This window comes from Urocitellus parryii, chromosome 12 (genome assembly GCF_045843805.1).
Source record: "Urocitellus parryii isolate mUroPar1 chromosome 12, mUroPar1.hap1, whole genome shotgun sequence".
Classification (NCBI taxonomy): domain Eukaryota; kingdom Metazoa; phylum Chordata; class Mammalia; order Rodentia; family Sciuridae; genus Urocitellus; species Urocitellus parryii.
Window position 1 is genome coordinate 52111454 of NC_135542.1, and position 16196 is coordinate 52127649.

The window sequence follows — 16196 nt, forward strand, 5'->3', positions numbered from 1 at the left end:
TGGAACATATGACCCCACACCTGACCCTTTAGGAAGTGATTGGCTTGAGAGAAAATGTCTGTGGGGAAGAACAAAACACTTGGAAGATCTGCTCCTTTGAAACTCTGCCTCATTACACTCTACATAATGACAAGTTGTCCAGCCTAATCCTAGGAGAGTGGTAAATGAGTCCTTCCCTGTTCTTTGACTGTCACAGCAGAGCCCTGGGCAGTGCAGGAAGGGGCAGCAGATGGTGTCAGAGCATGCACATTGGCTGGATCCTGTCAGATTCACCTTGGAATTCCTATTGTGATGTCATATGGAGGCCCAGTCTTGAGGCAGAAAACTTTGGTTGAGAAGGGCATGGGGTTGAGTAATGGCGCCAATTTGGGGACTGGCTATTCCACTGCCACCATATCTCAGCCTTCTACTATTATTTAGTTTCCTTGTTAGTGGGGTCTGGGTACTGTTTTCTAGGTGCAGGGGTTGGAAGCAGGTGGCAGCTGAGACAGACTCAGAGGTATGTGATGTAACTCTTCCTTGAAACTCATTGCTCCTTTCTGTGGGCTGTGGGAGGAATTGGATAGAGGGGAGAGGGGAACTGAGACAATGCCTATGAATGTCTTCCCAGAGATTACTACAGAGCCTTTACCCTTCTATTCATTTTAACAAGATAGTGCACCTTTTATATATGGCCATGTACTAACATTGAGGAAAAATAAAACACCATCCCCACTCTCCAGGAGCTTGAGATGAAATGAGGGAGACATTTAGACAGATAGATACATGACTTCAAGGAAATAGAATGTTACAAAAGAGAGGGTGCTGGGGCCCTAGCTCAGCAGCAGAGCACTTGCCTTATATGTGTGAGGCACTGTGTTCAATCCTCAGTACCACATAAAAATAAATAAATAAAATAAAGGTATTGTGTCCATCTACAATTTTAAAAAAAATTTAAAAAAAAAGGAGTAAAGAGCAGGTGAGGGCTGGATGAGTGACTCACACCTGTAATCCTAGCAGCTGGGGAGGCTGAGGCAGGATTGCAAGTTCAAAGCCAGTCTCAGCAATTTAATGAGACCCTAGGCAACTTAGCGAGATTGTCTCAAAGAGAGAGAGAGAGAGAGAGAGAGAGAGAGAGAGAGGAAAGAAGTTTGACTATTGCTGAAGACATGGGAGGTAGGCTAATCTATAAAATCCCTTCTGGAAAACCTCAGGGTGAGTTGTGCTTCAGAGGAAAGGTAGCATTTTGAAGGTGAATGTTGTGGATAGAGGAGGGAGGAGGGTGATGTAAGGCTCTTTTCAGGAGGGAATAGATTTGGGAAAAGTGTGGGAAGGAGAAAAGTACTGATGTGTTTTAGAAGAGATGAGGACACTAAACTGAAGGGCATGTTGAAGTTCAGAGAATGCAATGAGAGAAAAGGGTGGAAAGTGGACAGGGTTTTAAATGCTGGTTGAATATTTTGCACAAACATGATTCTATATACAATTAAAGAAATTTTAAAGATTTTTAAAGCTAGGCAAAAATGCACTTAAATCTGCATTTTAGAGCAGTGTTTCTCCAACTTTAATATGCATACAAATCACCCTGGGGAGGGCTTATTTAAAAAAGTATGTTCTGATTTAGTTATTCTGGTGTAGGGTGTTGAGATCCTGAATTTCTAACAAGATCCCAGGTGATGTCGCAGCTATTGGACAGAGGACCAAACTTTGAGAACAAGGCTTTAAATATCTCCTATAAATTTATGGTAGTTTTCTGACATAAATAAGTCAAGTTAATGGTTGGTGGGAAAGAGGGAGGAAATAAAATGATCAGAGCAGGAAGAAGACATGGATTCATTTCCCAAACACTTATCGCCCACCTCCACCACCATATGCACTCCTCTAGACATGATGGGTACAGCAGTAAATGGAAGACACAAAAATCTCTGCTCTCAGGAACAAATGAAAGGGAATGAGGAAGAGAGGAGAGTGAATGTTTGGATGTGGGAGTTCGGAGGTGAGGCAGAAGGAGAAGGGACTAAACATTTTCCTGATGCAAAGAGTTAATTATAAATGTTATAATTTCTTATAAGAACTGCATTAATTTAGTGTATGGCTTGGTGTGTATAGTAAGTGCTTCACATATGTTAGGAAATGAATAAATTGCTTCTCAATTTTAACCCTGAAAGATTGTCAAGATCATGACATTTTAATTTTTGTTTGTTTGGGTTTTTTCTTTTCTTTCTTTGGTATCAGAGATTAAACCCAGAGGTGCTTAACCAGTGAGCCACATCCATAGACCCCCTCCCCTTAATTTTTTTTTTTAAATTTTGAGACAGAGTCTTGCTAAGTTACTTAGGGCTTAGTTAAGCTTTGAGGTGAGCTCTGAAATTGTGATTCTCCTGCCTCGGTTTCCTGAGCTGTTGGGATTATAAGTGTGTGCCACCATGCTTGTCAAGATCATAACATTTTAAACATGGGAACATTAGGAGTGCAGTGGGGTGCAAAAAATGATCTACAGGTTGAGTATACCTTATCCAAAATGCTTAAGACTATAAATGTTCTGGAATTTGAAAGTTTTGGAGGATTTTTGAAATATTTACATAAACATAGAATTATCCTAGGGATGGGACCCAAAGCTAAATAGGAAATTCACTTATGTTTCCTATACACTTTATTCACATAGCCTGAAGTTCCTTTCATACAATATTTTAGATAACAAAAATTTTCATGGTGTGGAATTTTCCACTTGTGGCATCACATTGGCTTTCAAAAAGTTTTATATTTTGGAGCATTTCAGATTTGGGATTTTCAGATTAGGGATGCTCAACCTGTATGACATTGGAAGTGCTTGTACACTTTAGGAGATACTCATCAGGTGTCTCAATTAATCATTTAGACCTCTGATGTCCAATATGATATCCTCTAGACACATTTAAATTGATTAAAATTTAATCAAATGCACTAACTATACTTCAAATACTCACATGTGTCTAGAGGCCATAATATTGAACAGGTTTGACATAGAATATTTCCATCATCATAAAAAAAGGGCAATACCAGCGTAGATTGTAGATGTTGGAGATAAAGATGTATTAAGTCCCACAAAGTGGTGCATGTCTGTAATCCCAGCAGCTCAAGAGGCTGACGCAGGAGGATCACAAGTACAAAGCCAGCCTCAGCAATTTAGCAAGGCTAAGAAATTTTGTGAGACCCTGCCTCAAAATAAAAAGGGTTGGAAATGTGGCTCAGTGCTCAGTGGTTAAGTGCCCTGAATTCAATATCTGGTATCAAAAAAAAGTAAGTATTAGATTGTTGGTGAAAGCTTGATCCTTGTCTCCAATGCTAATCCAATAACAAAGACACAGTTTTGAGAAAAAGGAGAAAGAAGGTTTATTACTAGCAGAGAAACACAGAGGATGCCAGTCCCGAAGGCTGTGATTCTTCTCATCAGCAGGAACAGGGAGCTTTTATAGAAGTGACTAAAAGACTACATTTCCACATGTCTCTGTCTGGAGTTGAAATTCACTTGTTTATTTGGGAGATAGTCATTTCTAAGATCTTCTGGATTACTTTGTTCCTATGGTAGGTGTGTACTCACAGAGAGATAATTCGCCTAGGATGGTGAAGAAAGGTAATTCTGTTTCCTCTGAGATTAGGGAGGGGGAGAGATCAGGGAGGAGCAGGGAGAAAGGAAGAGAAAGAATCAAGTCCATTTTAAAAATAAGTTGTAGTGACAGAACAGCAAGAGCTATATTCAAAGCAAAAGTGGACCATTGTTACATTTCCCCACTGTAAAAAATTTCTACATTCGATTTCTATGGAAAAACGGGCTATGACATCTCCAAACCACTTCCTGCTGAAAGGGGGTGAAGTTGGGGGAAGTAACCCAAAGTCCTTGTTGTCAATCATATGGGGTGTGAAGAGTTAAGGACATTTAGCATCAGAGCAGTCCAGAGGTCCACAGTGGCACATGGCAGGTGACTGTACAAGGCATACATAAGGCAGGGATCATGCTAAGACAACAATAAACCAGACAGCAAAGCATTACTTTTTTGTAAACAATTAGCATTTCAATCAGTCTCTGAAAACCATGAGGACAGTAATTATAATCTTATTGGTGAAAAACAATTCAAGTTTATCAATGTAGGAGGTAGGAAGATTTGTAGGTCTATGAGATCAGACTCAAATTAACTCAGGATAAATTTGTGACTCTAGAGTCTTATGTGATCATTATTATTAGGCTCTTCCATACAATGACTGTTCCTTTATACTTTAGGCTTTACTTTTGGTTGGACTAACACAACTGTACATCTTAAGTTATATTAAAAAAAAAGATTGTTTTTCCTTTTAAATGTCCATGTAGGACTGTGCTCAGGCTATACTCTCCTGACGGGTGTTTAAGACCAAGTTGGTCAAAACCGACCTTGTTTCTGACCACTCTTAAGAATAAACTGAGATTCCTCAGAGATCACTCTTGGAAACATGTATAAAGCCTTTTGCCTTTTTTAGCTTTTCTTTACCAGTGATGCCACTTGCCAGGATGGGTCAGGGTCTGGCTGACCACATGTGGCTTCTCTTGAAAGCATCAGGGACATTTCCTTTTCAAATGACCCTCCTCTGCAGAATGTGCACTGGTTTGCTTTCTGTTCTCTAGGGTCTTCTCCATTTCCCTGCTCAGCAGATTGGGTGACTCAGAGTTGCAGGGACCAGAGAGGGGTCCCATTATTCTCTGGGTCCTGGTTGACCTTAAAGGGCAAGGGACAAAATGTTGGCAGCTTTTTCCTTGGCCCTTTTATTTCCTTGACTTTGGTCTCCAAGTTTTTGGTTTTAAACACCCAAAAAGCCAGTTTACCAGTCTTGAAGAGGGAGTAACATGGGCTGGGGTTGTGGTTCAGTGATAGAGCGCTTGCCTAGCATGCGTGAGGCACTGAATTTGATCCCCAGCACCACATATAAATAAATCAAATGAAATAAAGGTATTTAAAAAAGAGTATTTTTAAAAAAATAAAAAGAGGGAGTAACAGGTTACAGCTTCAATATCTATAATTCTACAGTTACCCCTTTCATTTAATCAGGGTCAGTATTAGTATTAGAAGTCAGCATTATATACTATATGTCTGGTATGATGGCTTATTATCTCAAATTAACACAGGTTTTTTTTTTTTTTTTATTAGAAGAGTACCTCTGCCAAACACTAAAAGGCACTAGTTACAAAGTTTAAAAGGAAAATACAAAATGAAATTAACAGAGCAAAAACAATGTGTAATAGCTATGAATCAAGTAAAATAATTTTTAAAATCTTAAACCTTTAATCAGTTATACATTGTATCCTGTTTATTTTGAGTTCACAATAATCTTTACAACAAAATTTGATCTTTTGAACACAAGTCTAAATGAGCTCAAGTCTAGCCTATTTTGGAGCCATTCTAACATGGAGTAAGATGAGGTAGAGCCTTATATCAGGTAAGGTGGGGCTCTTGACAAATAACACAATACAATATTACTTCTAAAACATCCATAAAACAAAGGCCAAGAGAGCTTTTAACTTTCTTTTTGTGGAAAAAGTAGCAAAATGCTACCGTGTTTTACAGTGTCACCTTTAAACAGATCAGGCTGTCCTTATTATCTTTCAAAAATGCATTTAAATTCCAATTCCAGTATGAAGAGTAACACAAAATTGTATATATAACTTATTGACAATAGATTATTTTATCCAGCTATAGAAATATCAAATGACATAAATAAATCCCAACCAAGTTTGTTATTTTTATATAAATCCAAGACTTTTGCTAAATGTAATCTTAGTTTGGAGAACACTAACTTGGCAAAGTGCTCTCCTAAGCTTTACATTTATCTACATTAACTTTTAAAGTACGATTTAGAATCTAGAGTATACAATAACAATGATCACAGTTCTGCATGGGTTAACAAAAATCAAAGGATAGCCTTAAATCTCTTATACTTTTAGGAATCAGTATTAATGATCAGAAATTGAGGGCTGGGGATGTGGCTCAAGTGGTATCGCGCTCGCCAGGCATGCGTGCGGCCCGGGTTCGATCCTCAGCACCACATACAAAACAAAGATGTTGTGCCTGCCGAAAACTTAAAAAAAAAAAAAAAAAGAAATTGACTTATTCAAAGCAAATAGATATAAGACAGATCTTCAAATGACAGTGTGGCCCTTCTGTGTCAGATACAATGTATAAAAAAAGAGCGCTCATTGGTTACCTTGCCAGTAAACTTACAAATCTTTAATTTTATAAATTTTTACATAATACTTAGATAGATAGATCTCAGATGTATATATATACCTAGTCACATATATTTTGGGTGTCAACAATATTGTTATAACTTAAATGAGAGTTGTGTGTTTAACCAGTTACAAAGTAATCATTTAAGAATTTAAAACAGGTACAAACCTAATTCCTTCAAGACTTAAATTCCCCAAGTAATAAAAACCTAACAAATGCAAGAAAATTATCCATAGATAAGAGCAGATCAATGATTCAGATTTTGCTTCATATCAGTACATTGAAGTTCAAATAACTTTGCGCTAATTATAGCCAAATTAATCCCAAACACAAACTTTTTGAGATTTACCTTCCGAAAACCTTCTGAGACTTACTAAAACATTCACAACTTCTTTTCATCCTTAGTTTTGTCTCTTTCATCTTGGACTTCAGCACAAGAACATTACTTTGCCAGACAAAATACTACTTTTTTCACCCATAAACATTTCTTATACCTTCTAATTTTTTATACTAAAATATTTCCATACATATAACTTCTTTTTATATTTTCTAGTTTTGGACCATTTCTTAAATTCATATTCTGAAACCATCTTTATGAATGTTATCGGTGCATTTAATTTACACAACATATTCATCCCAGGAGAGAGTCGGACAATCCAGCAATACAAAAACTGTGCCTTAGTCTTTAGTTTCCTAGGTTGCATTCAAGGGGTTGGAGCACAGGATATTTTGGGACCTGACCTGTCTCCTTTATCATTATCACAATTTCATAAACTTTAAGTGAGTTCCCTTCTGTCACTTGTACTCAGAGATTGCTTTTAGGCCTTTTTCTTGTACTAGGCAAATTGATATGCAATGGAGGAGGCCCTTTCCACCCTTTCCTTTAGGCTTCCTTGAAGATCCCTTTGCAGAGGCTGCCTATAAAACACAGGTTGGACTTAGTTTCTGTCTTTTTCTTTTCTGGGTGCAGTTATTTATTCTGCCAGTATTCCTAGGCATTTAGTTCAGTGGGATACTATTATAGCAAGAATTGCTTTGCCCCAGTGATGAATATCTCCTAGCCAAATGAGGTGTCCTCTCAGATCTTAAAAGGGGAGACTTAGCCAGGCGTGGTAGCACATGCCCGTAATCCCAGCGGTTGGGGAGGCCAAGGCAGGAGGATCTCCAGTAGAAACTCAGTAAGATCCTGTCTCTAAATAAAATACATAAAGGGCTGGGGATGTGACTCAGTGGTCCTCAGTTCAATCCCTGGCACAAACAAACAAACAAACAAACAACAACAACAACAACAACAAAACCAGGAGACTTCCTGTCCCCAGGTCATAAACTGACAGTTCTGGAACCTTCTACCACTTCCTTTGTGGCCAGCCTTTACCCTCCCCACAAAAGGACAAAAGAGGCTGGAAGGCCGGGCAGAATTTCTATAGCCCAGGCAGCTTTTCTGGGATTTTCCCCCCAGTTTACTGACCCATAGTGAGAGGATGCCTGGAGCCAAGCTGAGAAACAATTTTGGGAGTGCCAGCACTGGGTTAAAAAGATTTAAATCTTTTAAACCCTTTCTTCTTCTTTTAAACCTTTTCTCTTTGAACACCAGAGGCAGTGCCTTTTGGCATCTTCACCTTTATCCCAGATGGTTCAGACCCCTTCTCATGCAACTGCATAAATGCCTGTACAGACAGAATCTCTTTCAGGTACTTTACCCTTGACAGACCAACTTCAATGTCAAGATTATATAATAATCCAGAAAAACCATTCAAAGACAAGATTGAGTTACTGTAAACTGATTTCGTGTAGACAGGCTTATACTTATAGGTGGTATATAACTATAGCAGCTGCTGGGACAGTCTCTCAGTCCCTCCCTTTACTTATAGGAATAGTTTTCTGGTTGGACTCCAGGCACACTCACCCATCTCTTGACTTTCCAGCAGTCAGCTCTCAAAGAGTTCACCTTATGTCCTCAGCATGGAAGTAGGGATCCTTGGAAAGCCAGGCCTACCCAAGAAAGCTGGAGTGGGGACTGCTCTCGGGTCCCATCTGGGGTGCCAAGTTTGTTGCTGAAAACTTCGGTCCTTGTCCTCAATACCAATCCAATAATGAGGACATGGTTTTGAGAAAAAGGAGAAAGAAGGACTATTGCTTTGTTAGCAAAGGAGAAACACAGGGACTCCTGTCCCAAAGGCTGTGCTTCTGCCTGTCAGCAGGAAGGGATGGGGTTGAGGGTGGGAGTTATAGAGGGGATTCAAAGGATACATTCCACATGTTTTCTGAGGGAGTTGTAATTCACTTGTTAATTTGGGGATAGCAATTTGAGATCTTCTGGTACCATCCCCAAAGTCTGGATTACTTTGTTCCTATGGTAGGTGTGTACTTAAGGAGAGAGAAATCTGCTTAGTTTGGTAAAGAAAGGTAATCCTGTTTCCCTTAAGATTAGGGAGGAACAAGAGAAAGAACCATTCCATTTTAAAAATAAGTTGAAGTGGCAGAGCAGCAAGGGCTATATTCAAAGCATAAAGTGGACCACTGTTACAGGACCTCGGAGTCTCAAAGTCTTTTCAATTTCCTTCTCCAAAACATCTCTCAAATACAGCAATCCAGATCTAGTGTTATTCTTTTTTTTTTTTTTGGAGGGGGGGAGGTGGGGGTGGATACCAGGGATTGAACTAAGAGGCACTCAACCACTGAGCCACATCCTCAGCCCTATTTTGTATTTTATTTAGAGACAGGATCTCACTGAGTTGCTTAGAGCCTCACCATTGCTGAGGCTGGCTTTGAACTCTCTCGATCCTCCTGCCTCAGATTGTTATACCAGATTCATGGGACCTCAATAGACCTCCAAGGAGCCGAATCAGATGCAGTCACACAAGAGTCTTTATTGCAAGTTCGAGCCTGGACTCACAACTGTTTCCACACAGCGGTCCCAAGGAGTGAGTCCAGGCAAATCATTTCACACCGCAGGAAAATCAAACAACAACTCTTAACATTCATTGGCACATTCATTGGCAAGAACAAGTCAGGTAAGGGTGATTATCAATCACAGAAACTACTAGGAGGGCTGCCTGGCATTCCAGATATCTTCCCTGTCTCACGATGATTGGTTGTTGCTGTAGGTCATTACAGTCAGAACTTAGGCCTCAAGCATTCTTTGGTCTTTCCAGGAACTTGCATTGCTGAGTAAAGGACCAACGTCTGGCACTGCAGGCAGGGATATCTGGCTCCACAGGCCTTTCCAGTTATTCACGGATAAATGACTCAGCAGGGTAGCTATGTGCCTAGTAACACTCTGTGGGTTTTCCAAGAACAAGGGTCCCCTCAGTTTCTCAAGATCATCGCCTCAACCTCCCTAGCCACTAGGATTACAGGTGTGCACCACCATGCCTGGCTTTAGTGTTACTCTTAACTAAGACTTTATTCTTTAACTATTTACAGTTCCCTAACTGGTTTCCTGTGAACTTTTTTTTTACAGCTTAGGTTTAGACCCTGCCCTTACAAAACAAAATGACATACACAAAATCCCCAAAGCCAATACTATCACTCTGCTACAAGTAACTAAGTCTCTTAGTACCTCACTGCTTACAGTAGCATTTCTTAACTTTTTTTGGCAGTACTAGGGAATGAATCCAGGGATGCTCTACCATTGAGTTACATCTCTGTTTTATTTTTTATCTTTTTTTTTTTTTAGTTGTAGATGAACATGCAGTATCTTTATTTATTTTTATATGGTGCTGAGAATCGATCCCAGTGCCTCACACATGTGAAGCAAGTGCTTTACCTCTGAGCTACAGCCCCAGCTTATTTTTTACTTTTGAGACAGGATCTTGCTAAATTGCTGAAGCTGGCCTCCAACTTGTGATATTCCTGTTTCAGCCTCCTGAGCAGCTGGGATTATAGGTGTGCACCACTAAACCTTGCTTCCCAACCTTCTTTGACTTTCAAACTACTTTTACCATCATAATCCATCAGCTTCCTTAGGAATTTATTAGTACTTTTTTTTTTTTTCAATACTGGGGATTAAACCCAGGGCCTTGTATATACTAGGCAAACACTTTATCCCAGCTATGACCCCAGCCAACTCCTTAGGAACTTAGGAGTCATTTCAGTGTCTGTTGAAATGTGTTAATTACCTATCATGGCATTAAAAAAGAGACCGAAAACTTGCTTTATGACCTAAACTTTCTGGAATTCTTGCATTTCACATTTCAAAAAAGTCAACTGTTTATTGTTTCTTTTTTAAAAAAAATTTACACCTACATAATAAGATAAAGAAAGCTTCAGAATATTAATCACAAATGACACATCATTCATGAATCCTTATTTTCAATAGGAAAGAAATTATTCACCATTGTGGAGTATCTGTTTAATTTTATTAATGATGCCAATTTTCTAAGTGATTACACTAATTTGCACTCCCATGAGTGGAGAATGAAGATCCAATTGCTCTACATTCTGGCCATCCTGCCAATGCTTGGCATTGTCCATCTTTTTTGTTCTAGTTACTCTGGTGAGTACTATACTCTGTGGTACTGTACTCTGGTTTTACATGCATTTACCTGAGACTAATAATACTGAGCAACTTCTCATGTTTATTGGACATTTGGAAATTCTGTTTTGCAATCTGCTGCTTCAAATCATTTGTGCATCTTTCATGATTAGGTTGTCAGTCTTATTTTTTTTTCATTATAAATTTTTAATTTTTAAAATTTGTTCTTTTTAGTTATACATGACAGTAGAATGTATTTTGACATATCATGCATACATGGAGTGTAACTTCCCATTTTTGTGGTTGTATATGATATGGAGTTATAAGTCTTTTACTTATTGATTTGTAGGAGTTCTTTAAACATTATGAACATGAGTCCTCTGCCAGATACCGGTATTAAAAGATAAATTCTCCCACTTTGTGGCTTACCTGTTCACTTGCAATGATGTCTTAATGAATAGAAGTTCAGAATTTTAATGAAATCTTATTAATGTATTTGTTTCTTTTTTGGTTAGTACTCCCTTCCTCTGACTCCTACTATTAGAAATCTTTGATTATGACATGAATATACTCTGTTTCTTCTAGAATCATCATTTTTTCTTTTCTTTTCACATTTAGATCTACATCCATCCCAAATTACTTTTTGTGTATGGTGGGAAATACGGATCACATTTTTTTCTCACCTCCACATAGATATCTAATTCCTCCAGTAAGGCAGGGATTGTAGGGTGAGTTCAGAGGAGTACTTAGACACAAAATCTAAGGGTCACTGGAAAACACAGTAATCAAGACAATATTTAATTCAGTATTATTGAAAATTCAAGGCCAGGCATGATGGTGCACAACTATAATCCCAGTCACTTGGGAGGTTGAGACAGGAATATCACAAGTTTGAAGCCAGCCTGGGCAAGTTAGTGAGACTCTATCTCAAATCAAAATAAAAGAGGACTGGGGCAATAGCTCAGTTGGTAGAGTGCTTGGCTCACATGCACAAAGCCCTGGGTTCAATCCCCAGCACAACATACACAAAAATAAATAAATAAAAATAAAAGGACTGAGGATATAGCACTCTATCCCATCCCTTTCCTCTAGCACTATCTATTGAAAAGATCAGCATTTTCTCATTGAGTTACATTGGTGACACTGTCATAAATCTGGTAAATGTATATGTGTGGATCTATTTCAGGACTTTTTTTTCTTAGATTGGTCTTTATCTTTTTACCAAAACCTCCCTGTCTTCAATAATGTAGCTTTGTAGTGTCTTGATATTTACTCTTACTATAAGTCTTCCAACTTTGATCTTTTTTAATAGGTCTGGCATTTCCATAAACATTTTGGTCTTGTTAATTGTCACACATAGCATGTAGGGGATTTTGATTGAGTTGTATTGAATTTATAGTTCAGATTAGGGATAACTGACATCCCAAAAATGAGTTTTCCAGGTCATGAATGTGTTCGTCTTGTTTATGGACTCCTTGATTTCTCTCAATAATATTTAGTTGTCAATAGATGGTTTCTGTAAACTATATAGCAAATGATTTTTTTATTTTTAAAATATTATTATTTATTGTTGGTGGGTGGGTACTGAGGATTGAACCCAGGGGTGCTTTACCACAGAGGTACATCTCTAATTTTTTAATTTTTTAATTTTTTAATTTTAAGACAGGGTTTTGCTAAGTTGCCAAGGCTGGTCTAAAATTTGCCATCCTCTTGCTTCAGCCTCCCAAGAGTCTAGGAATACAGGCTTGTGCCACAATACCCAGAATTTTTTTTCATTTTTAAAGGAAATTTTCAAACAAATCAAAAGCACATGAAAGTGTATAAATGAATCTCAATGGCAATTGTCCAATTTCAACTCTTTGCCACATTATTTTGAAGCAAATTTCAGATTATAAAATTTCATTTATAAATGTTATAGTTTGTGTATCTAAAAGATAAAGGCTCTCCAAAAAAGCTTGATCAAGTCAGGTGTTGTGATGCACACTGATAATCCCAGATACTCATGTTCCAGGCCAGTCTATGTGACTGAGTGAGACTATCTCAAAATTTTAAAAGGTGTCAGGGGCGGGGTGGGGTGGGGTGGGGTGCGGGGGTGGACAGAGATGAAATTTAGCTCACTGGTAGAGCACTTGCTTAGCATGTGTGAGACCCTGGGTTCAATCTCTAATACTTTAGGGAAGGAAAAAAAAAAAGTACCTAATAAGTCAGGTAATGGATGGTACCTGTCTGTAGTCCCAACTACTTGGGAGGCTGAGTCAGAATCATCTCTTAAGGCCAAGAGTTTAAGGCCAACCTGAGTAATGGTGAGTGTCTATCTCAGAACAAAACAAAACCCTGAATTGTAATACCATTATTTATTACACGTTAAAAATTAACAATAATTCCTTAATATCATCAAAACCCATCAGTATTAAAATTCCAATTGTCTTATAAGTGACATAAATTATTAAAGTCTGTGTGACTCAACACCACATATTAAGATTGTTTGGTGCTGGATATGGTAGTACACATGTGTAATCTCAGCAGCTTTGGGAGATTGAGGCAGGAGGATCACAAGTTCAAAGCCAGTCTCAGCAATTTAGCTAGGCCCTAAGCAATTTAGCAAGAAATTGTCTCAAAATAAAAATAAAATAAAAGAAAAGAAAAATAAAATAAAATAAATAAAAATAATAAAAAGGGCTGGGGATGTGGTTCAGTGGCTAAATGCCCCTAGATTTAATCCCCGGTACCAAAAAAGAAAGAAAAAAACTATTCATGCGTTTCTTTCTTCTAATTTTTAGATACTCCATCTTTCTATTATTCTTTCCATCAAAGTGTTGAGGAAATACATTGTTGGCCCCTAGATTTTGCAGTCAATGGTTTACTGGTCAAATGTCAAATGCACATGTTGTCATTTGACAGGTTCTGTTGCTTTTTTTTTTTTTTTTTTTTTTTTCCTAATTAGGTGGTATGGTTAGGATGTGGTGTATTCCTGCTTAAATATCTGTTGAAATTTGGTAAGCAAAATAGCAGCATTGGGAGGTAGGGCCTTCACTAGACTGGATAAATTCTCACAGGAATGAGTTCTCACTCTCTCAGGACTGATTAGCTATCAGGGGAGTTACCCACCCCCATCTGCTCTGTGTTTCTCTTCTACATACATCCACTTGCTCTTCTGCCCTGAGTTGAAATTGTATGAGGACTTCACTGGAAGCTGAGAAGATGCTGACACCATGCTCTTGGACATCCAGAACTGTGGGCCAAAATAAATCTCTTTTCTCTATAAATTAGTCACACTTATTCTGTTCAAGTAACAGAAAATGAAGTAAGACAGTGGGGAAGTTGTATCAAACATGTCAGAATTAGTTTTTTGGGGGAAGGATTAGTTATCAGATAGGTGATGATAACATCAGGAGGTGGTATGGATTGGTGTGGATTCTTAAATGTCATTTTCTAGATAATGCTGAAACTTGGAAGTACAATAAATTTTTCTATGTTGATCTTCTACCTAGAGGTCTTGCTAAATTTGCTTATCAATTCTAATTGTTTATCTGTAGGTTTTTGAAAAATATTCCATATAATTGTATCATATATATATATATATATATATATATATATATATATATATAAAACAATTTTATTTTTCCTTTCCAATCCTTATGCTTTTTCTTTCTTTCACCTTATTGAATGATTGGGACTTCCAGTACAGTGTTGGATAGTACTGGTATAGTGTAGATCTCCTTTTTGTGTGTAAAGGAAAGTTTTTAATAATTCCCTATTTATATATAATGTTGTTATGTTTTTTCAACATTATCAAATTAAGGAAGTTCCTTTTTCTATTTTGCTAAGAGTTTTAGTATGAGTGTTAATTTTTTCCTTTTTTAAATTTAAAAATTTTAATGCACACCCATAATCCCAGTGACTCGGGAGGCTGAGGCAGAAGGATTTCAAGTTCAAAGCCAGCCTCAGCAATTTAACAAGGCCCTAACCAACTTCACAAACTTTGTTTTTTTTTTTTTTTTTTTTGCAACTTTCTCAAAATAATAAGTACAAAGTGTTGGGGATGTTGCTCAGTGGTTAAGCACTCTTAGATTCAATCCCTAGTACCAAAATTAAATTAAATTGAAATTTTTATCACTTTATAAAAGGCTTATGTTTTATTAAGTACTTTTCCTACCTCTATGGAGATGGTCATATGGTTTTCTTTGTTAATTCTATCAATTTTCTGAATTAAACAGAGATTTTAAAATAATAAACCGGTGCGTGTAGTGGCACTGCATGCAGGAGAACTGTGAGTTCAATGCCAGCATCAGCAAAAAGCAAGGCGCTGAGCAACTCAGTGAGATCCTGTCTCTTAACAAAATACAAAATAGGGCTGGGGATGTGGCTCAGTGGTCAAGTGTACCTGAGTTCAATCCCCAGTACCAATTAATAATAATATATAGATAAAATACAATAACAAACCAACTGTGGGCTAGGTAGTGGTTTACACTTCTAATCTGAGCAACTTGAGGCAGAAAGATCACAAATTTCAGGCAATCAATTTGGAGAGACCCTAAACAACTTAGTAGACCCTGACTCAAAATAAAAAATAAAAAGGGCTGGGGATGTAGCTCAGGAGAGTGTTGCTGGGTTTTAGTCCCCAGTATCTACCTCCTGAAAAAAACAAAACAAAACAAAAAAACCCAACTGTCAATTCCTAGAATAAATAAAACACTTTCTTGATGTCATTCATAATATTTTTTATATGTTACTGGATTGAGTTTGCTGATATTTTGTTTGGGGTTTCTGCATCTATGTCCATGAAAAAGATTGACCTGTAATATTCCTCTCTGGTAATGTCTTCATAAGATTTTAGAATCAAGGTAATCCAATCCTCCTAGGAGCAGAAGCAATCCCTCTTTTTCATCTCATTACAATAACAGATATCTCTAATCATTCATTAAATTCTAAGTTTTTTTGACGTTCAAAGAAACAAAAATTCTCCATAAAACACAAGAACATGGACACAACTCAGCCAAGTTATTTGCCACCTTTTCATCTTTGTCCAATAATCTGTTTCTCATTTCTATCTCAGAAATCATCAAGAATGGTCTTTACTGTCCATATTTCTTTTTTTAAAAAGTTTTACATGAAGTTTAGTATCTTTTTAAAAAATATTTATTTATTTTTTTAGGTGTAGATGGAACAACACAATGCCTTTTATTTTTATGTGGTGCTGAGGATCGAACCTGGTCCCGCCTGTGTTAGGCGAGCGCTCTACCGCTGAGCCACAATCCCAGCTTCTACTGTCCATATTTCTATCAGCATAGAAATATGATGCTGATGGAAGCTTTCTCTACAACTCTTCTACTTTTTATTTCTGAACTCTCAACAGAATCACTTTTGTAGGTCTATTCATATCAAAGTAGAATTTTTCTAGCAGGAACTTCAGAATTCTTCCCACCTCTTCCTATTACATACTTTTAGGTATTCATTACCCTGGTACACCTACTTGAAAACCAATTTCTGTCTTTGCATAAGTTCCT

The 16196-nt window shown here is 37.5% G+C and overlaps 1 protein-coding gene across 1 annotated transcript in view; it reads left to right on the forward strand.

Annotated features, from left to right (window-relative positions):
- Positions 1–355: 355 nt before the first annotated feature.
- The window catches only part of Spata31h1 (SPATA31 subfamily H member 1), a 41192-nt gene continuing 25351 nt past the window's right edge, over positions 356–16196 (forward strand). The window contains exon 1 of the mRNA XM_077791735.1: positions 356–499. Coding sequence (XP_077647861.1) covers positions 356–499 — 144 coding nt within the window. The remainder of the gene's footprint in view (positions 500–16196) is intronic.